This window comes from Typopeltis vanoorti, chromosome 1, assembly GCF_054136105.1.
Source record: "Typopeltis vanoorti isolate ZY-2024b chromosome 1, IOZ_Tvanoo_1.0, whole genome shotgun sequence".
In the NCBI taxonomy this organism is placed as follows: Eukaryota; Metazoa; Arthropoda; class Arachnida; order Uropygi; family Thelyphonidae; genus Typopeltis; species Typopeltis vanoorti.
In genome coordinates this window covers 89,248,328-89,271,374 of record NC_143549.1, presented here as the reverse complement: position 1 = coordinate 89,271,374, position 23,047 = coordinate 89,248,328, and the positions used below count along the sequence as shown (strand labels likewise).

The 23,047-nt window shown below is 34.4% G+C and overlaps 1 protein-coding gene across 1 annotated transcript in view; it reads left to right on the top strand.

The window, feature by feature from the left end:
* The first annotated feature begins 7,968 nt into the window (after positions 1-7,968).
* The window catches only part of LOC150110187 (puratrophin-1-like), an 877,727-nt gene continuing 862,648 nt past the window's right edge, over positions 7,969-23,047 (top strand). The window contains exon 1 of the mRNA XM_090398282.1: positions 7,969-8,196. Coding sequence (XP_090254408.1) covers positions 8,131-8,196 — 66 coding nt within the window. The 5' untranslated portion in view covers positions 7,969-8,130. The remainder of the gene's footprint in view (positions 8,197-23,047) is intronic.

The following is a 23,047-nucleotide window of genomic DNA, read 5'->3' as shown; positions in this document are numbered from 1 at the left end:
CAATGCGAATAAAAAAAACTATGGTTTATTATGGTTTGGAATTACGGACTAAGCAATTAAAACTATGAAGCAAATGTATTACAGGGTGTTCGGGATAAATTTGACAGTTTCGTAAGGAAAAAGAAAATCTTCTTTGTATCAATTAAATTTAATGAATTGAGAAAAAAACATTACAGGCAGAGTTAATTACAATACTATCAACAAGATTTACTCAAAATAACCACCATTAGCATCGATCACAGCTTCAATTCTGCTTCGGAACCTCGAACAAGCTGATGCTACAGTCTCCCTGGGAAGGGCCGCAAAAACTGTTTTAATTTTATCCATTAACTGGGCTTTTGTATTACTGGAAGTGCGATTGGTGTCTTTTTCAACTGCGCCCCATACAAAATAATCCATGGGGTTAAGGTCTGGGGAGTTTGGAGGCCAAACATTTGGACTGGTGAAGTCGTAGAAATTTTCAGACAACCATTTTTGACTTTTCCCAGAGGTGTGGCAAGGGGCCGAATCCTGCTGCCATACATACGGCCTACCATTGGCTACCCTTGTTATCCAGGGCTTGACTACAGTTAGCAACTCCACGAACAAAGCCCGAATTCCAATGCCAGGGTTCTTCAACACCTGTTCCTGCAGATTTGCGAGGAATTCTGCTGTACGAACGCAATCAGATCGTCTGCTAGGGATCTTTCTTCTTGCTACATCCTCGTAGTCACCATTGCAAGTCTCTAGTTCATGCCTGATTGTTTTTACTGTATTCAGGGAGCATTGGGCAGCAGTCGTAATATCCTTATTTTGATGGCGGGCACTAATCATCATGATACAAGTTATTCTCTTCCATGATTCAGGTCGGTTCCAGCTATCCATCCTTTCTGACATCTTGTATATGAATGAAGAAGGGTCCAAACTTTTAAATGAAGAGAAGTGTGTGTTAATACATGTAACTTACGGAAAAATATAATTAATTATAAATATGTCAAATTTATCCCGAACACCCTGTATATCTGTTAACCGCTCATGTGTCCTTCTCCTGTTTTGCAGGAGGGAAAAACCTTTCTACCTCCGTATGAGATAAGCTTTACGGTTGAAAAACCCTTATAAAGATTTTTTTCGCATTCTAGAGAGAATTCGAATCCAGGTCTTTCAACGAAATATCTGTGACAGAAACATAATAAGCAACGTGGCTCACAGAACTTACAAATATATTTTTTTGAGTGCGAATATTGTTTTACTCTCCGGTGGACATAAATTAAGATTCACCTAATGGAAAAGGAAATGTGAGGATTTGGTAGTCATTTATTCTTTTCGTTAGAATAAATGAATAAATAACTAATAATCAGTTAACAATCAATTCACTTCTTTCACAGAAAAGTGGAAAAAAAAAAAGCGGGGGACCGTAGTGACATGATTGGATTGCAGCTTCAACATTTATATTGTAGTCAGAAGAATTCATGTCACACCTTCGTTCTATACTCTTGAGGAAATGGAATAATAGTGTTAATGTTCAAGCAGATATTATCGCTAAAGAGATCATAAAGCATTGCCATGTACTTAAAAGAATATTTCAAATTATTTACGTTCTAAGTGTTGCATATTAGAATGTCGTATGTGGAACATGTCTGCTATTCTCTCATCACTGAAGGATTTAGAGGCATTGTTGAAGAGTTCCCGTTATGGCTATCAGATACCGTTCACATATCTCATTTGTTATATAAATCCTATACATGAGAGGATCCAGAACTTGTAATACAGTGTTGCGATGTGTAAGCAACAAATGGAGAGGGCGGGGGAGAATATATCTTTCTTCTTTTTAAGAGATAACGATTATAGTTGGTGGAGAACACTTCATCAGAAATGCAGCTGGATTAAAGAGGAAAAGTTGGTCTGTATAAGGATGTTGAATACCTGCTTCCCGTTTTTAACAGGTTTAGTGGAGAGCGATTAATAATGAAGACGAATGAGGAATGAAAGAATGTAAGAAGAATACTGAAGAATGATGAATGAAGAACACACACACACACACACATTTACATGTGTGTGTGTTTGTGTGTGTGTTCACGATGCCGGTTTGCCTATTTTGAGGGACGAGAAACCGGAGTTTCTGGGGGAAAAAAAACAACACTCCAAGCACGTATGAGCCCGACTAACTCACTATTTGATTAAAATGACCTCATAAAGGTTCCTTACGCCATTGACGGGATTCGAATCCGGGTCTCTCTAATCAAAGGACTCGTTTAAACCAAATGAGCTACAGAAATGGTCCTACTTTCAATTATTGATATTGAATGTGATGTGTTACGAAGCACCTTTTTATAATTTCAGCGAGTTACTTGTATCATACAGAAATCAATACAGAAAATGTATATTTTTAAAAATTATTATTTAAGGATAGTATTACAGACATTTGTTATCCATTAAATATATGGCTTCTTAAGAACTGCTGCATTATGATTTTTTTTTTAAATTCTTTCATTAAGTTCTTTCTTTTTGAACTTATAATGAACTTTCTTTGGTGATAAATTGTTTCATGGCTGATGGAGGCAGTTATTAAACCCTCCAGTTGATATTAAATCTTGGATGGAAGTCTTTATTGTTTTACTTAGTAAATTGAATTAACTGCATAAAATAAAAAATGAATGCAGAACTTCAAGAAACAGTTTAATATATCATTTGGTCCGCAATTAGACTTTGGCTTTCTCAAAGTCTTTTTTTTTTCATTAATATTCGCATGACTTTAATTATACTTGAAAACGAATGTTTATAACTTTAAGGGTTCTTTTTCCTTTTTTTTTTTTTTTGTTTTGAAAAACTATAAGCGGAAGTTACTAACTGCTTTCCGATTTGTTAATTATAGGTTTATTATATTTGATATTCGCATTATAGCACATTATTAATTGATAATTTTACATTCCAATGTAACTCTTTGATAATTAATAATCTAAGGAATTAATATCGATTCTCTAAATAATTTTTCTGCTATTTATTTCGTAATTTTATACCTATAACGCGGAACCGATTGCTCATTCCTAGAATTTATTTCTTGACTTCTTTCCTGAATTTATTTTCTCATTATTTGTTATTAATCCCCTGAAGTCATACCTACCTGATTTCTGATTCATTTATTTTAATTCACTTGAAAAAAAAAATGTCAGTCTTTTTTTTTTTTTTTCAAGTACTTAAAAATGACGAGTAAGCACGTAGCCAGGTAGTGTTTAGCTCGGCGGAAGTTATAAAGAATTAAAACTTCCGCTTAGTCAATTATATTAGTTTAAAAAGGGAGAAATGCATGCAGTAAAATACCAGTTAATTGCAAAATGTGCTTTTTTTTTATTGCTGAAACTTACAACTCACTTATCTTGCGGGGGACAAACCTGAAAATAAAAGCAAAATACAAAAACAAAAATTCTGAATAACACCTCAAAAATTCCTATCTTGCTCCATGTATCCAGGATGAAAGACATCAAATGGATAGTCCTTACTATGGTTTGGATTCCCAGAGAGAGAGAGAGAGAGAGAGAGAGAGAGAGAGAGAGAGAGACTTCCAGTATTATCTATCATTCGAAGTCATTCAGATCATGACCTTGCCCGTGATGAGAAAGTATCAACTTACTCATTATGGTTGGGGGGGGGGAGACAGACAGCAAGTGTTAATGAATATAATTACTACCTATTTATAATTGGCACTTTCTAGGAGTTGTTAATATTATGTTATTGGTGGAGTCTTTTAATCTTTGATCACTCAGTGTATAAGTTAATGATAATATGAATGATTTTGGTGTTCTGAAAGAGAAAATAATTTCTGCATGATATAAAAACCGACATGATGTGGTGGTATAGTTTTTAAACGAATCTCTATTTGATATTGTGAAACGTTGTTGTAAAGTTTTAATCCAGTTTTTTTTTTTAAATATATGTTTAGCCAAGTTAGCTTTTATGAAACTCAATTTAATGCGTACAATCGATGTACACTGCATTAAATCTTTTTTAATGCAGTGTACAAAATTTTGCATCCATATTTATCCGAAATTTCCAGTATATCAATAATAATAAATTATAATGCGGGAACGAAAACAGTAAAATACTAGCAACTTGACAGATATCATGTGCTTCCAGTAGTGTGATCAACCAATTTAAAATCTATATTTTATCTTGAAAACATTATAACTAAAGCTGTAGTGGCTTATATTTTAACTACTCGTTTTTACACTGAAGAGTGGTGGTGTTGAAAGTTGCGCTGTTTTTTTTTTTTTTTTTTCCCATGTTGCCGGATGAAGGCCTTCTTTCTCTTACTTTGTTTACCCTTGGGGACAATGATTCAAAGAAGCGTAGACATGCAAGGTACTTAAGAGCTCTTAGGAAGGTTGCTGCGGCTCGTACATGACATATTAGTCCCTCGTTCTGGTTCGGCTTTCTGCCTCTCTCTCTCTCTCTCTCTCTCACACACACACACAGAGACTCGATTCTTCCTCGAAGAAAGAAAAACATTAAAGACCAAAATAACAAGAAAATACAAGAGACCGTTTCTCGAGATGGGGAAAAATAACTTTTTGTCTATAAAAGAAAGGTTACTATAAATGCAGCTGTATTTCTCATTACTTATTCAAAATTGACTAGTTTTTATTTGATTTTAGAACATTTCAGCGTATAAACGGAATAATGGAATAAACGAGAGGGTTTTTTTAATTTATTTTTTAATTATATGCTTTAGTTCAGCAAAATGAATCAGGAATTCGCTAATAGGATGATTATGAAATTATATAATCCCAAGTATTTGAATATCACTAAAGTAAATATATGTCTCTTTAAGTACAAGATAACAAAGATGAGAAATATTAACAAATAAAATGATCTGAAATCCCGGTTAACTTAAGATACTTAATCCTTTGGTTCTTAGAAGCGATTCGGACTGATTGTTTCCACACAAATGGTGCCATTCACTACTAACTGCTCTACAGAAACTTATAGCTTCGAGCTGTGTTGACCTAAAGACATAAATTACATCCTAGATAGCGAACAGTAATTAAATTAATTACAACACCAGAAGTAGCAAACTCTTCCCCCCCCCCGATGGGTGTCACATAAGGCTTACTCAATTATGTGTCCTCTAGGATACCAGAACATTATAAATGTAATAGCAAATATACCAAGAATGATATTGCTTGGGAATGTAGAAAATCGCTAAGTATCATTACGGCAACTGAAGATGAGTTAATAGGTCTCATGTAGAGGTGTCAACTGGTTTTCTTCCCGAAACTTGGATTTTTTTTTTCATTAGCAAAACGGCCAGAAAACCACAAGCAATTTATAGATATAATACACTGGCCTCATTGCATAGTATTTAAATGCTTCGGCTGCAATTTCAAAACAAACGCATTCGTGTGGCATATTATGAACTCACGTGTACGTTTTCATACCACTTAATAATCAGTGATCAGTATGACAAAAGGAAATTTGAATATCATTACATGTTAAGGGAAAACATAAAAGGTCATGATATATTAATATTCCTTTTCAGATATACCAGTGCGAAATTAATGTATTTGGTTTGAAATATTATTTCCAGTGGGCTTTATTATCCGAGTTGAATTCGAATGGTTCTACTCTCTTAATTTAGTCAGAACATAAAAGATTGATTGAAGTATTGTTTGTGTGTGTGTGCGTGTGTCGCGTGAACAAGGTTGTTTCGATTACTTTATACCTGCGACAACAGCAATAAAAATCATTATCAAAATTATTTCTAAGAGTAAATTTCTTTCAATCAAAAATTTTCATTATTTTTATTTACAGTACTTATTTCATTTTATTTGGTTTATTTATTTATGTTTGACAATCCCATTCACGAAAAGTTGACACCCTATGACACTATTAGTACTGTGGTAGGATTAAGATTAGATAATCCCAGAACTTCCCTTTAAAGACCAAACATGGAACATTTTCAAGAAACTTAAGACCTGATATAAGCACGTGGTTTCTTCCGAACGACGGTAATCATCTACAACCGAAAGATTACTTACAAGATACCTTGAAATGTAAGATGACTTTTTTTATTTATTTTATAAAGAATTATTTTCGGAAAATTATTTAAAATTATAATTAATCGTGCTGGTTGACCGAGTGATTAGCTTACATTATTTCATTAAATGATATAGGATGGTTCGTTCTCTAATGATATTTAATGTATATTTTGATCTATTTAATGATATTTAATGTATATTTTGATCTATTTAATGATATTTAAAATATTTTCATCGAGCCAGTTAATCTAAAATAATGACATGCTTTCTGCTATTGTTTCCAAAACTTAGAGCAACCGTAATGAGTAATGCATCTAATAGGAAGTCTATTTTTACGAGTGGTTTTATATGCACATTCAGTCAGTATGATACTATTAAATATCGGGACATTTTTCGGCAGTAATAAGTTCTTCTTTCACTATTTTCCTTATAATGAGCACTTTTGGTAGTTTTCCGCAGTGGCGTAAATAGTGCGGCGATTTGTGGCGAATTACAACACCGCCTGTTAATTTACAATTTGTCGGTATGATAAATAATGTAACAACTTTCCAAAACAGGTGAGAGATGAATGCCATCGCTCGGTGTTAGATCATCATCTCACTTAATAGAGGCTGAAGCTGCAAGTTCCTTGTTTGATCTCTTGGTTGGTTTGTCATTATCTAACTCTTAGCCCCTATCACGGTATTAATACTAATGCACTTTGGGTTTACCAGCTCTCTGCAGTTAGATTCGCTAATGGAATAGTCTCTTAACTTACCCTTGACTAATTACGGTTAATAAATTACAGTATGCTTGTTTTCGCCTGTTTTAATTTTGTTCTTTGTCTTTGTTCATCCTGTAACACGAATGGATTTTTCGTTTTTCTATTCTTAACATGACGTACCGTCTGAAACCATTTGTATTGTTTGCTATTCACATGTCAAAAGCGTCAGAATAATGAAATGAAATTCACAAGAAAGAGTAAGTGTTAATTTTACGTTCGTCAAAATTATACAGATACCGTATGTTTCAATGCTCACATAATATGAGTCGAAGTACAATATGCATTCATTCCCTTATTCTGTTTATATATCTTTCTTTCGTGAAGCGACTACAAACTGTCAATAAGATTTTAAAAAATACGTTATTTAATATAATTAGTTTTATTTCTGCATGAATGACAATATGAATATTTTTAATTACTTTAAAATAAATCTTGTAAAATAACTCTGAAATAAGCTTAATTGCTCAATCATGTTGCGTTGTTATTCGGGAAAAATTCTATAAACAAATCTTTTAAAAAATCCCGACATTGCAAAGATTTCTCAAACTCTTGCTGGCGGTCTAAAATTAAATGTATATATTACTAATAAATGTACTAAATTTTATATATTTTCAATCAGAAAAAAAAATCTATAAATAAAAAGCATATTCATGTTTAATTTATGCAATTTAAATAACATTAACTAGACGCTCTTGATCAGACTATATATTTCATTTTTATTATTTCTCTCACTCAACAGTTGCAAGCCTTGAAAGAAAATACTTGCAATACAGAGAAAGAATGTTGGTAATATGAGCATACAATCAGTGTGTCATGTTACCATCTCTTCCCCCCCCCTCCCCTCCTCTCTCTTATTTTATACTCTCATGGCTGTTAACCTCGCGTTCCATATTTGTCTCCCATTCATCTATAGATACTGTGATGTTTGCAGCGGGCACGGAGCCAGAATGTGAGTAGTACGAGACACTCAGTATACTAACCATGGTTATATTTTGGGTAATCCCTGAGTGGGAAAGAGCGATGTCACTTGCTATACCGAAGTCCAAGTTGGGATGTGTGTATGTCAGTCAAGTTAGTAGTAGTTCGATCATTACAATTGTACATGACGCCATAACACCTGCTTAACTAGAACTTTCACAGCACAGATTATGTAAATGAATAATATTCCCGATTACTAAATATTTTGTGCAGGAATAGCTAAAAATGGAGCAAAACAAAGGTGCGTATTTGGAAGACAAAATTCGCATTGTCTGATGAAATTATGATGTTTTATTTTTCTTGTACTTACCTTATTGACTCGTCAAAAAAAAAAAAAAAAGTGCGATGAGAAACTAAATTAACTGGGACAAAGAGTAAATGACGATGGCACTAACAATTTGGTTACTAGTGATGAATCGGATCTTTCGATTACGTGTTTTCCAGGTAAGTCAGTTTGATTATCTCTAAATTATGGAATAATTAGCGCATATGCTATTTGCACTAATTCATTGTAGTAATTATAATATTTGTCAGATAAAGGGAGAAATCTTTTGATAAATTATGTTTAGAAAAACCATTAGTGGAGACGAGAGATAACTTCTTATCTTCTTGTGAATTACTTAACAAACGAATCTCATTAATATCTTTGCTGCGTATTTGTAACGTGAGATCATTGGTGGAAACTTTGGGCCTTTCTTTGTGTCCGTTGGCTATTTATTGGTGGTTAACCTTGACTTTTGATTAATTGGTGTTCCGTTAAACGATAAACATAGTGAACCTTATGAGTATTGTACCTTCTGTTCTGATATTCTTCCTTCTCTCTCTCTCTGAAATTATAAACGTACTAGTGCAGGAGATAATTAACATGAAAAATGAAAGAAGTTTTTGATTACTATTGGGCAGTATTATTATTATTATTATTGACAAACGTATAAACAAAACAAAACTATACTATTGAGTTTTGTTTTGTTTTCAAAGATCCCCCCTCCCTTCAAGATCGTAATATGCTCCCCTTGACAAATCAATTGCAAGCCATTATGTTCCAATTTTTGCTTTCATTGGTATTCTGTATGAGTCGACCTGCATCAGTCTACCAATTAAAAGTTCTATTGATACTAGGCCAATAATATGATAATTATTTTACTATCATGTAAATATGCGGATGTAAATAGACAGATGTGCGAAAATTGTATATTTCGATCACCTACAACTTCCTAGCTTCAATTAAGTCATATTTCAAGAAAAAATTACGTATTTATAGCCTCATCGTTTTACTGTTTCTTCGTCAATCGCTGTTAAAACATATATAGGGATTACGAGGCTAGATTTACCGGAACTCTCAATCCGTACTTTAGACCCAAAGTCCAAGGTAAAATAGAAGTTCGCGTGTGTATAATGCTCACCAAACGGCACAGATCTGTCGAGAGTTCTAAATACAGGCATATAATTTTAATTTTTTTTATCAATAAATTATATATTTATTTTGACAATTAATGTTGTCACGTAATAGCATAAATAGTGTTTTAATCATAGCTAGCAAATCTTGCACAGTAATTTTGCCAGAAAGGAGCGTCTTCGTTGCTGCTATGCCAATATTTCACTGTTACTGTCATAATCCACATTCCCGTCATCGTCTTTTACAGTTGTCAACTGTGTCTGTCCTCTCACAGAACGTCCATTATCTTTGCTACCGTCAGGTGCGCCGAAGATGCAGCAGTTACGAAAGCCATGTAATGACAGTTGATCTCACACGGAGGCGACAGGATTTTCCTTGTGGAAATTAGAACCAGAAAACCAGCTAAATGAACACACATTTAACAAACATAATGCATTGGCCTTTATAGACTTAGGTGGTTTTAGTTGTAATCCCCCAACAACTACCAGCGGAATAATAGTTGGGTCTAATTCATTCCCTGCTGAGAGAGAGATGCACTCAACTAAGTCGATAAGTGTAGGTTGACGCATGCGTCTGCTGACCATAAATGCATGTTTCCCATAATTTAACTACAAATTTCGTTTTCTGCAGGTAGTATATCTTTCATCGGCTTGTTCACAACGTATGATTCCACGTGTCTAACTATTATCATAATAGTCCACGTGTATGGTTTATGATAGATTAATCTCTACCATTCGGAATGGTCGAGTCGAGAAACATTTGGCGATTGTGATATTATACATTAATTAATACCAAAAACAATGAGAACGTGGTGTTATAAAGATTTAACACGATATATCGGAAAAATGAACATTCAAGTAGATAAAATTTAAAAATAGCCCTCCTCACCAAATATTGAAATATAAACTCAACTATATATTGTTAGTCATTGTTTTTAATGTAGTTTTGAAGTGAAATAAATAATAATAATAATGACGCAGTAACTGTAGCTTTGGAGTCTCAGGCGTCTGTGACATGAAGAACCTTTATCATTTAAAGGCGAGTTAGCCGATTTCGTACGGAAGTGAAGGGTTTTTTTTTTTTTCTCTCTCCCAGAAACTCGGATTTTGTGTCCCTCAAAACAGGTCCCATAAACACCCAAATCTAAAGAAGAATCATAATCCAAATAACCCAAATCCAAAGAAGAATAAGTAGAAGAATCATAACGACTGCATTTTCCTTTTCTTCTTGATTTCAATAAAAAAAAAATGAATTGCTAAAAATTTCATAGAAGTCTCAAATTGCAGTAACATAAACGCTAAGTAATATCATGTTAAATACAGAGCATCACAAAACACTCGTATTTATACGCATTTGTTAAATTTTTGCGACATTATGTGCTACCTGTAGCTGTAAATCTTTGGTTTTTGTAGACTGTGCAACGACGTGAATAATTAAGATGTATACACTCTCACACTCGAGATAAAATAGCACTATCTGCGATAATGCAATTCTGTTACGAAAAGGCTTAATATCCTTAGGACGTGAATAAATACATTTTTCAAAGGCTTAATATCCTTAGGACGTGAATGAGTTGAGCTTTTGTAAAAAAAAGTGGGGGAGACGTGAGCGATATCACTCATTAAGGCTGCCACATTTTCAGGTGTATTACCTCATATATATATATATATATATATATATATATATATATATATATATATATATATATATATATATATATATATATATATATATATATATATATATATGAGAGAGAGAGAGAGAGGGGTGGCATGTTTCCACTCCCTCCGGAAATCTTAGAATTTTCATTCCGCATAACCATGCAAACTGGTCATCGAACATGCACCATCTCCAAGCCTTGGTTGGTTTGGTGTAATCTAAACAACCAACCAATACATCTTTGATATTATCCTGCACATTTTTTGTAGCAACAGAATCATAGTGAAAAGTTTAAATTAGACGAGACCTTTAAACCTGAGATAAGATTTGCATAATGTATGATCCATTTCGAATATAAAGTCTATCTTTTATCGAATTCCCTGGAGCAACCATTTGGATAATTTGAAATGTTATTTCTACAGTTCATTGACACAATGGCATGAATAATTGTCTCCTGAAAAAAAAAAAGTTCAAAAGATACACTGCGTTAAATTAACCGTATGAAAATCATGCCCGAAACTTGCTAACAGTTAACATATTAAGGTCTTACATACAAAAAAGAACCCTCTACAACTATACATTTGAGAACTCAACTGATCCCTCTTTCTTATCTGTTAGATTTATTGCTTCATCTACTTCTCTTATCAAACTACAGAACTGTCACTTGACAGAGAGAGAGAATCTCGCGGCAATAGCCGAAGTCATTATCTAAATTACTGCCCATAATTGGTGAGTTCACTATCTCCGCTCTCATCTACTACTGTTCGTTCCAGAATACCTCGTCACCTGCTGTTCTTTAAGGAAGGACGTTCTATTTTCTTATTGGTAATCGATCTGTAACACTTCACGTGTCCAATCGAAGATTTCAAACTTGTCTGGGAAAGATATCAAGGAGAAAGAACCTTTCTCGTTGTCGTTAAGCATAAATTCGCAGAGCTGGAAGATAGAATTTGTAATAGATATTCCTTCTAAGAAATCTTATAATCGCTTAAAAAATAAATAAAAGCAATGCGACAAGAATCCTATTAAAAGTGATAGAATTTCTTAATGGATCAAAACGTATGCTGTTGCTTATCAGTCAACATATTTGATATTATTACTTAATTCTGAGTTAAGGGACGAATCAAGAAATAAAGCATCATTTAGTAAAAAGAAGCTATTAATCCTTTCTGATATGATTTTATAAAAATATAAAGAATAAAAAAATCTATATTTTTTTTCTCAGTAAATTTCGTTTATATTTTCTTCTTAAAGGAAAAGCATTTACAAATCTTGCAGCACTACTTAATCCTCCCCACCCTCTTCCTGTATATCGCAGAGGTTCCTAAACTTTTAAAATAGCTTCTTCTCCGGAAATTGCCTTAAACGAATCATATTTAAAACTCATTTAAATTAAAATTTAAAACTAAAATTGTATATATAATAAAATTTATAAATATATCTTTTAATATTTAAATAGATATAAATATAAAAGTCAATTTAATTATAAAATAAACAGAATTAAATTTATAATTACATTCAGTGTTTTCGCGAATGTAAAACCAATAACTGTTTATTAAATCTAAAAACAAATCATATTAAAATAGACTTCTACGATGCCATAAGAGTTTTTATTATTTTTTTATACCGAAATATTTATAGTATGGAGTTGGTATTTTAGTTTCTTGATATATTAAGCATGTAATACTTGGAAGTTGTTTCCCATTTCTGATCACTAACCTTCTGAAACAAAGAAATATATAAGGCTAACCATATTCTCTTCAATTTTGTTTGTTTGTTTCATTACTTCTTAATCTAAGTTTCTTTTTGGTTTTCTTTTTACTACAGGCAAATCTCTAGTCATTAATGTTATTCACAAGAAGAATCTAAGTTAAAACTATGTTCTTATTAAAATGACTACAGACCATCATAAGAAGGTTCTTTTTTAGGAAAAGGTTTAAAAAAATGGCATCATTCGTTTGCTGAGTAAACGAACTCAGATCCATTTTTGGCTAACGTACTGCAGTTTACTGTCATTTTGTATTCCCCTGCATTAACTAAATTATATTAAATTTAGAGAAAACAAAGTTTTAGATATACAAGAAATTATACATGATATCAAAGTTGCAATAAAACTTAACTTTCAGATAAAAATACACTATTTTATCGTCAGTGTACATTAGTGATTGAACAAATGTTTAAAATTAAGTAGGCAATTGGCTAACAGTCCGCTCGGTTAGCCTAGTGGCTATGCACTTCGCACCATATGCCTGTGGAAGGAGTGTCCTAGGTTCGATTCCCGTCGACGACGTGAGGAGCTTAAGGATTTTCCTCAGTCATAGCCAAGTTAGCCCGGCGTAGGCAGCATCGTTTTTTCCGTCAGTTTCCGGCAAGTAGGCAAACGGCCCCGTGAACACACAGGATACAGCCATAGGATATAGTACGGCAAGGAAGCAACGGGAAACCACCTTGTTCATAATCATCTCCCTAGTATGGTAGCATATTGCTCCCCCCCCCGGCCGTATGGCAGAAGGGAATAGATAGATAGATAGATTGGTTAACAGCTAAGAAGACTGAAATTCGAAAAACAACGGAAATGTTGTTTTTATATTTCTGTCATATGAACAAAGATCAGTGTTCCAAACAAAAAATTCAAGTTGCCACTTATTAAGGGCCAATAACTTACCGTCCTATAATTAGTTTGATATTGAATTGATCACTAGATGCCTTACTTTTTGGTGAAAAACAGTTTCATCAGGAAGTGTGAATACTTTTACTTGTTCTTGGTAAATATTCAAGTTTTGATTGATAAGTGTCATTACTGATACAGATGCTACGATGCTTTTGATGATGATGATAATAATAATAATAATAATAATAATAATAATAATAATTATTATTATTATTATTACGTGACACCTCGAGGAAGAGCACCTACACTACAACTCTATTTCCACCACTCAATCCATGATGGACTGGGTGGTGGTGGAGGCAGACATAATAACAGTAAGAAGCCCAGATCTCTGATATTAAACAGCTGAACTCCTTGTCATTTACTGTGTCCTTTGTTTATATTGGTTGATTATCTAGTTAAAAGTGTTCCATCTCTTTACGTTGGTCAGAGATTTCAAATGTTCTTAGAATCTTGATTATTCCAGGAAGAGTTATGTCATCCATATTCATGACGGTTTTAAACATTATTATTAATATTTAATAATAATATTTGTTGAGGTTAGATTGTATTAAAGCTCTGATGGATCATTAAATCTTCAATCTAACAATTTGTTTTATGAGGTAGATAGTTGTTTTGGTCGATCTTGTCGTTATTATTATGTAGTGTTTGCAACTTCATATAATCCTCGTGTTTCTCCTTGTGCTTACTTGCTGTGACCTATCCCAAGATTGGACTGAAAATACTTTTTATGGACTCCGAATCGCGAAAGGTTGTAAACCTATGCTACATTAGTATAGGTCGACTGAAGTTTTTTTTTTATTTACTTATTTTTATACTTTTATTGTTTGTTATTATTTTTACATATTCCGGAACCCTTCTCCAGAAAGAAACCAAACATGGAACTTTTTCAAGCCATTACAGGTCTCCAGTAAGCGGGGTTGTGGTCGCATACTGTGGATGAAATTTATCTCCCACCTAGAGACATTCACAAACATCCATGCCCAGCGGGATTCGTACCCGCAGACTATTGGTTGGAGAACCAGTACACACTCGGCCAACCAGCCCAACAACTATAGTTGATTCATATTCCTAATTGAAGAAGAGAAGAAATTGGATCCGTGGCTGTTTTTGACAATAGACTAGATTTTTGGGTGTTCTGAATGTAGTTGTCAATTTATATTTTTTAAGGATACCTCTTATTTTTTACGATGAACTTTTCACATGCGATATACACGTGACAATTTTAAAATCGGTCTCATGTTCAGTTTTTGGTAACTATGTATACGGACTCTAATGGTTTTTGGCCATTATTGAGAAAGGTTTCTCTATTATTTGGAATTTCTCTAGGGCTATATCCATAAAGCTAATTCTCTAACTCTATTAGGTAGGCTTAGGGTTCTTATAACTCCTGTTTTTGAGCGGGATGGTAATGGAATTCAACGTGTTTGTAGCGTTTATATAATGAAAAGGGTGTGAGATGAAGACAAACGTACAGCGCCACCTGTCCCTAATTACCCAGTATTTAGATATGAAGAAAACTTTACAGAATGTCGTACTTTCTTTACAAAAGGCGTACGTGATATCAAAAGAAAATTGGAATGTGACGAAACTTTGCAAGTTGATGTTCGCTGGTAAGTGAAAGATCGTCCATGAACTCACATCACTGTTAAATGATTCATTTTGAAAATTTGCAGCATCTGGGCTAACCACCATACGATACATCGTGTCATTGCACGTTTCTTGTCGAAAACAGATACTTTTCTTCATACTTCAAGAAATGTGACGTTATACTTTTACTCACCCTCCATGTTTATCAGACTTTTTCCCCTCGACGTTTTTTTTATTCCTAAAAATGTATTCATCACGAAGAGCCATCGTTTTTATTAATGGAAGAAGTCAAGATGTGCGACGGGTGCCATTCTTGACGTCAGGAAAAAACGAGCCTCTGAAATTGCTTCTAATTTTGTACGTGCGTTGAAAATAATGTGCAAGCGCCGAAGCAGGTCATTTCGAAGATAAGAATGCCGTTATGGACAAGGGCTGTGCTTTCTTTATTATTATTATTATTATTATTATTATTAAAATGACCAGACTGCAAACTTTTCATAGGCGCTTTTGTGTATTTGCATACGACACACTTATTCAAACATACTGTAATCATAACTGAAGCCGTTCATCAAAAAATTATTTACTAAAGTTGAATTTGTTTACAAATGTTAAGCCTACAACAAACGAAGCCTATTTGTAAATTTTCTGTTACTTTTATTATGAAGTTTTTCACTAAATATTAAACATGATATTCTGGTACTTTTAAGCATCACAATGAAAAAGCATCTATATAATTACAAAACAATTTAACATAGCGGTGTGAACTAAGTTGTACTTTGTTGTAAAGTTTCGAGACTGTGCTACTAAAAGTGCTGACTGACGGGAAAAAAGGTACTAGATCTGAAAAAAAAAGTACTAGATCTGAAAAAAAAAAAGTACTAAATTTTTATTTGCTTTCGTTTCACTCTATTTAGGGCATTTTACGATATTACTATCTTATTATCATAGACAAACCGAATGTAAAACCGCTAAATTAACACATGCACGAGAAATAGGAAAAGAAAAAAAAAAAAAAAAAACCTCACCTCAGTGTAGTCATCTATGAGTCCAAGAGCTGCACTGGTCAATCATCATAACAGAAGTCCCAATTGTAACTCTAGCTCATGTGTCTTAATTTACCATATAATTTTAGTCTCATTTTAGTGATTAAAATAATGCAACATTAAATTTTTAGTTATTTAATATGCTATCTACATATATACGGGGGTTTCCACTCACAAGAAAAACACTGAAAGTATTTATTTATTATTTTTAGCAGATTTTGTTACATTAATTAACTCTTCAGAAATAGTAAAATCTGCAGCTGATAAATGTTTCAATTTTTCTTTTGTGAAAACGAGTCCATTCATCAAGGGAGTTTGTAGTTGATTTCTTATTTTATTCTTATTTATTGTCACTGCTAAAAATATTCTTTCAGTTGTGGCTGATGAATGAGGGATGCACAGTACAGCTTTAACTAATGTTGTTAAATTAGGAATCATTTGTTCTCCTACTTTTTTCAAGAATTCATGTTTTTTTTTGTTTTTTTTTATTCCAAAAAAACCAAAAAAAAACATGAATTCTTTACCTTTTTTCAATGCTTTTACATCTAGTCTTCAATAGTTGCCATTCTTTATATATACATCATACACATTTTCTATGTCTAAATACTGACCTTTGTTGGCTGGATTTCTCTTTTCAATGGGGTCCAAATTACGCTGTGCATCAGTAAAATGTTGTTACTCATATTAAAATATTTAATTTTTCCACTTGTTTTCATTGTTGTAATGATCTTATAACCCCAAGAAGTATTTGAATAGCGAAGAATATATTTTCATTGGCTAATACCAGTCGGATTGCGTAAGTGTGGGATTAGGGGGAAGAGAAGGTTAGCGAAGAGTGAGAAGTGGGGAAGGAAAAAAAAGAGAAATCATGCTTGTGTTACTGAATGTGACATATGGCGAGGTGGGAGAAGAGAAATATATTAAACTCATATGTCTAACTCTCATGTTGTTGTTATTATTATTATTATTATTCCGAAGGAAGAAAGTACTAGATCTGTTGGTGAACATACTAGAACACTAAAAATTTATAAAAAGTACTAGATCTGTTGGTGAACATACTAGAACACTAAAAATTTATAAAAAGTACTAGATCTAGTACGAAAGTACTAGTGGTTGTCACCCTGACTAGAGGTCTCTCTCTGCATTTTAGCAATGAACCTCATGTAGGTGAAGAGATAATATTATGAATGAAATAGCGTGTTTACGTAATTGATTTTCTATCTAAAATGCGACTTTATTTTAGCGAATAAATTTCAAAAAGAATCGCAAACACTAGAAAAGCTTTCTATCACCTTATGTTATATCAAGATACAATGTTATTATTTTAATTTTCTTGATCCATGGAGTATACCAGTATATATATATTTTTTATAATCCTTTTGCCGCTCAATAACTCCATCACGCGTCAATTGATTGAAAAAGGGATCCGAGTTCATAAATTCCATCTACCATAAGAGGAATGTCATGAGCTAGGAAATGCTGTTAGATGTTTTAGATGTAGGGTTTTCCCAATAACTTCGTTTCCTCTGTCTTTTCCCATAAAATATGAAAATCATTTGATAATATCGGAATATATTTGAAATCAAATCATCTTAAATAAAGAGACAAAGTTGTTAAATATGTTTATAAGAAAATGAAGATGTATGTATCAACAAAAGTATAGTCAATGACTTAGAATGCAAATCGTATCTGACAAAACGATTATTGTTTGTTATTTCAGTGTCAGCTGCCCTCTTTTATACAATTTATTGGCTTAATATTATCAAAATGAAACATGTTTTACATTACAATCTTTTCCATTTAATTTAGTTTTTCCAACTTAAATCCTGCACATGTTTTTCTTCCTTTTACCGTTACTCTAAATCATCTTCATCATCATCATCATCTGAAATCTCTGCAGGGGGTCGTCAAAATTCGTAGATTGGAAACCACATCCTCGTATACAAAACCTATTTAGAGCGGGCTTTCATTTGAATATAATTTTGATACGTCTACGAATGGGCTCTTCAGTTTCTGTTTAAGATAAAAGTTTTTTTTTTGTTGTTGTTATTGTTTATACAAAGGATTACATTTGAATAGTGGCATAAATTTATCTGCTCTCCGTTTATTTATTTATTTATTTTTTTCTATGTTACTATGTACAAATGAGCACTTACGTTAGCGAAACTTTGACGTACTTTCGACGTAAAAATCGCATTTTGTATGTTGTAAATGTTAGTAGGGCCGGAAATACTTTTACCTTGGGTATAAAGGAGAAGAGGAGACGAAGAGAATTACAATGGAAACTGATTTATGTCTTGGAATCTGAGTAATTGATATTTCGAATAAAGCGATGGCGTAAAGAATAGAGAAATGAAGATTTATCTAAAAAAAGAAACTTCTTTTCGCAGCACCGGAAATTCATCTGCATTGAGAATTACTGCAGTAGCGAAAGTCAGCAAGTTGTAAAAATAACGATGTTAATGCTCTGAATATTGTTGTGGAAATCATGTATAACTCGATTTCCTCTGGCTGTTTTGATTCTCCTGCGCTCTCTCTCTCTCTCTCTCTCTCTCTCTCTCTCTCTCTCTGTGTGTGTGTGTGTGTGTGTGTAAGTCAGCAACAAACTTATAATTGAATCAATGTCTTGAAAATACGTACTCCTCAAGGTAAATATGCTCTTTCATTAACATAAAGTTTAGGTAATTCGCACACGTACAGCTAATGCATGAAATGATCACGTGATATATTTGATACAAGAAGAGAAATGTATATAAATCTGACATGAGATGCACAAATAAATTTAGATACTCAAAGATTTTTGACTCTAAAGTAGAGAAATATATTTATAAACAAGTAAACGAGTTATATTCGCTTGGTGTTTCAATAACAATGTTTGAAAGTGAACAAAGATGTTTGTTACAACTTGAAAATGTAGAATATAATGAGAAGAAAATGTGTGCACAAATGGCTTTAGATAATATAAAAATGGGATATCAGAACTGGGGATTTTAATTACTGGAATATAAACTTATAGTAGGAAATGGCATAGGGAAGTAAAGAATTTCTTTAGTTCTTGCGATCACTAATTGGTCATTGCGTTGGATGATGCGATTGTGAATATGATGTCACTTTTGCCGCAGAGTTCTGATAGTGAGCGTACGATTATGAAACTGGGAGGTGTTGGCAAGTAAAGATATAAGGAATAATGGGGCAAGAAATTATGAAAGACTTGGAAAACATTTGAATCACTATGGAATGTGGAATTTGAATACACTAACAGCGCATGACAGATAGTTAAGAATTTTCTGTGGCAAAAAAATTCTTTACCGGAGATTACTGAGTCAAGAAGTGCATTGTATTCTGGAAAGTGAAGGTGCAGTAGATCAATTTCGTACCACGAAAAACGAAAACCTTGCGCCATTATATTTCCATCACTATGCTTTGCACTTGGAACACTGCAGCCATTCTCACACTATACAGCCATTATTTACCTATCGTTAGTTACACAGATGAAAGATGTTCCTGTAAAGAAACAAACAGTGATCTAAAGGCGTCACCGTTTCACTTATGGAATTTTCCCATGTGTTTATTTTCATTATTGACAGATCTTGAACATCTGAAAAGAATTACTACGATAATAGTTGTTACAAAAAGTAATAGTAGAAAACAAGCTGATGCAGTATAGGCTCTTGGGGCAATATGCTTGTAACAGTGGTGTTATACTTTATCGTACTGACTGTGTACTGTTATAAAGTAGTTCAACAATGCGCGCGCACACACACACACACACACACAATGCCCGTCTTCTGCCAGGAATTGAACGACAGAGTGATTACAGCTTCTTGATAGAGTCAAGAAGGTACAATAATATTCAGATATACAAGAATGATGAAAATCTATTGCATTTATTTTAAATGTTCTTGCCTCTGAACTGCTTCCGGCATGACTTCTCTAACAAGCATATAAGCATTCTTATAGAAGTTTAAACTAACGGTGGATTAGTCGATCTCATACGGAAGTGGCAAAGTTTTTACAACAACAGAACCAACTCCCTGAAGAAGAAAACATGCAAATAACAGTATATGATTGCCTGAAGTGGATTCTTTTTTTTTTTTACAGACAGACAAAAAAACCGATGGGTATACAAAATTCACCGACAGGTCCTAATGAAAAGATGTTTCGCTTCAAATGTTTAAAAAAAAGGTTGGCTACAGTGGTATCACTTCTGAAGATCCGATGGAAGATTCTTATATGTGCTAAATAATGCCTACATATTATCAGGTCTACTTTAACTGCTGTTTGCATGTGGCCTGATGAAACTACACGAAGTGGAGGCATGTAGTTGGCTGGTTACAACAGGGACACTCATCCGAAATGTGTGGCCCAGAGATTTTATGTTGTTGTCCTGATATATTAATTTTCATTTGCTAGAATATCAGCCGTTTAGTACATCAGATTTTCAGAATAATCAAAATGGACTCTATTTTCTTCGTTTATTGCGATCAGGCTTTCGGTTTTAAGGATTCATGGCGATACTGTATAAGTCGCGACGCGGAAGTGGGCAGACGTCTCCAAGGTCGCTCTTGCCTAAAGTTGTATTTTGTGCGGTCGAATACGTCAATCAACTTCAAGATTTATACCTACATAATCGTAAGCACCTAATCTATCGCGTTAAAAAATTAGTTTTCTAAATTTGTGAAGCTAGGAAAAGTTATTTTAAATTTTAAAATCTTCTTTGTTCGTGTGCTTATTGTTACAACGGTATGCCTTCGAGTACCGGGAAATTGTGATAGCTTGCGTTTCCCCTTATTCGCCCGAAGCAATGGCCAGTATAAACCACAGCATATCACCACCAGCAGCAGCCAGTCCACGCCCGAGCTCAGCAGGAATCGGTCAAAGGTCGCAGAATTCCGATCAAGGAAAAGACGCCAGCCACAGCTCCCGAAAAGGAAAAGACATCAGTCTCAGCCCCCCGGACAACAACGGACAAAGGTCAGTACTCTCTGTCTCTTATGCCAACATTGTAGCTAATACCTCCGCGCGAATTAATACTACTGCAACAACCACCACCGCGCGTACAAACGTTCAGCTAGCCAACCGTGTTTCCCAAGACAACGGAATTGTAATTTTCGCAATTGAAAATACCCCACTGGAAAAATATCTAGAAGCAGTAGTCCAATATGTTCCCCCCAAAAATATAACTCACATTTCAAGAGTTGCCGGAACCGTACAAATGTACTTTAACAACGCATCGTGGTCTGAGACATTAATTGAAAAGGGAATAGACATCGGAGCATGCCACGTGAATGTCTCACCAATCGCAATTGCTCCCACAAAAGTAACAGTGTCAAATGTCCCACCGGAAATAAGCCATCAAATGCTTCGCGGATTACTATCAAAATACGGCACAGTGACAGGTAAAATCCGAACGCTACCCGCCTCTACAACTAGGCCTGAATTCGCTCACATCAAGAGCTTTAGAAGACAGGCCCTAATGCACTTTGGCGACAATACAATCGGCTCCATACCCAAAATAATCAACACAGAAATAGACGGAGTACCCTACACCTTTTATATTACTGTTGCTGCTCAGTGCTTTTACTGCCACGAAGAAGGCCATGTAAGGAAGTTATGCCCATATATATCCAGAAATGAGAAACCGGTTAACAATACTACCAACCCTAGCGGATCAGAGAATCAGAAGCAGCAAGCAGCCAACCCCCAAAAACAGAGCATCCCTAACAAACAACAAAGATCTCAAGGAAACAGCTCTCAGTCGAGTACCGGGGAGACAAAAGCAAGTGGTAGCACTAACGAAACCCACCTTTCGGAAGAACCTCCACCAACATCGAGTAAAAGCAATCCTAGAGAAGAGGAAACAGAACACAGACAACTAACTAACTCTGAAAAAGATAAAAATAACGAAGAGGAGCAAGAAACAAAAACGGAAAAACAGCCAAAGACAAACCAGCGCAGCTGCAGCAGGGAACCTTTGCCTCCAAGCATTTTGGAACCCTCCCAACAGCCTGGAGAGGGGGTTGAAGAGATCGAGCTTCTTGAGTCCTCAGATGATGAAGAGGAAACTGGACATGCAGGTCTTCCTCACACTGAAGGCCCACTTACAAATGAGCAGCTTCAGAGCTTTCTTAAAAAGGTTCGAGGCTCTTCACAAAAACTGCTGACAGCCTATGACTACACCACTGACATCAGTGGCCTTATCACACAGCTGGAAGAATTAAGAACTATTCTGGCAGGAAAAAGAGGGAGAAAAACCACCAATCTCAGGAAAAGGATATACTACCTGATAAACGGGCTTGAATCCCAGCGGCAGCGTAACTATCCGTAAAGGAAGTGAAGATTACCGCACCAAATAAAACTAAACCATAAAATAATGAGCACCTCAGTAAACCTTCTCTCACTAAACGCTAGAGGATGTGCCACACCACTGCGAAACAGGCTGGTCCTGCAGCATATCCTTGCCCAACGGCCAGAAATTGTTATGCTGCAGGAAACTAACTTCCATTGCAACAGCAAAGCTTCATATCAACACTGGAAGAACTGGCCTTATACCATGCACCACTGTCCTGCCATACAACTTCATAGATCTGGAGTCAGCATTGGAATTCACCAAAACAGCGCTCTAAAAGTAGAAATAATCGATACCTTTCCTGGGTGTGCAATATATGCACTCATTGCAACTCAGACAAGGAAGAAAATATATATCATTAACATATACAGGGTGTTCGGGATAAATTTGACAGTTTCGTAAGGAAAAAGAAAATCTTCTTTGTATCTATTAAATTTAATGAATTGACAAAAAAACATTACAGGCAGAGTTAATTACAATACTATCAACAAGATTTACTCAAAATAACCACCATTAGCATCGATCACAGCTTCAATTCTGCTTCGGAACCTCGAACAAGCTGATGCTACAGTCTCCCTGGGAAGGGC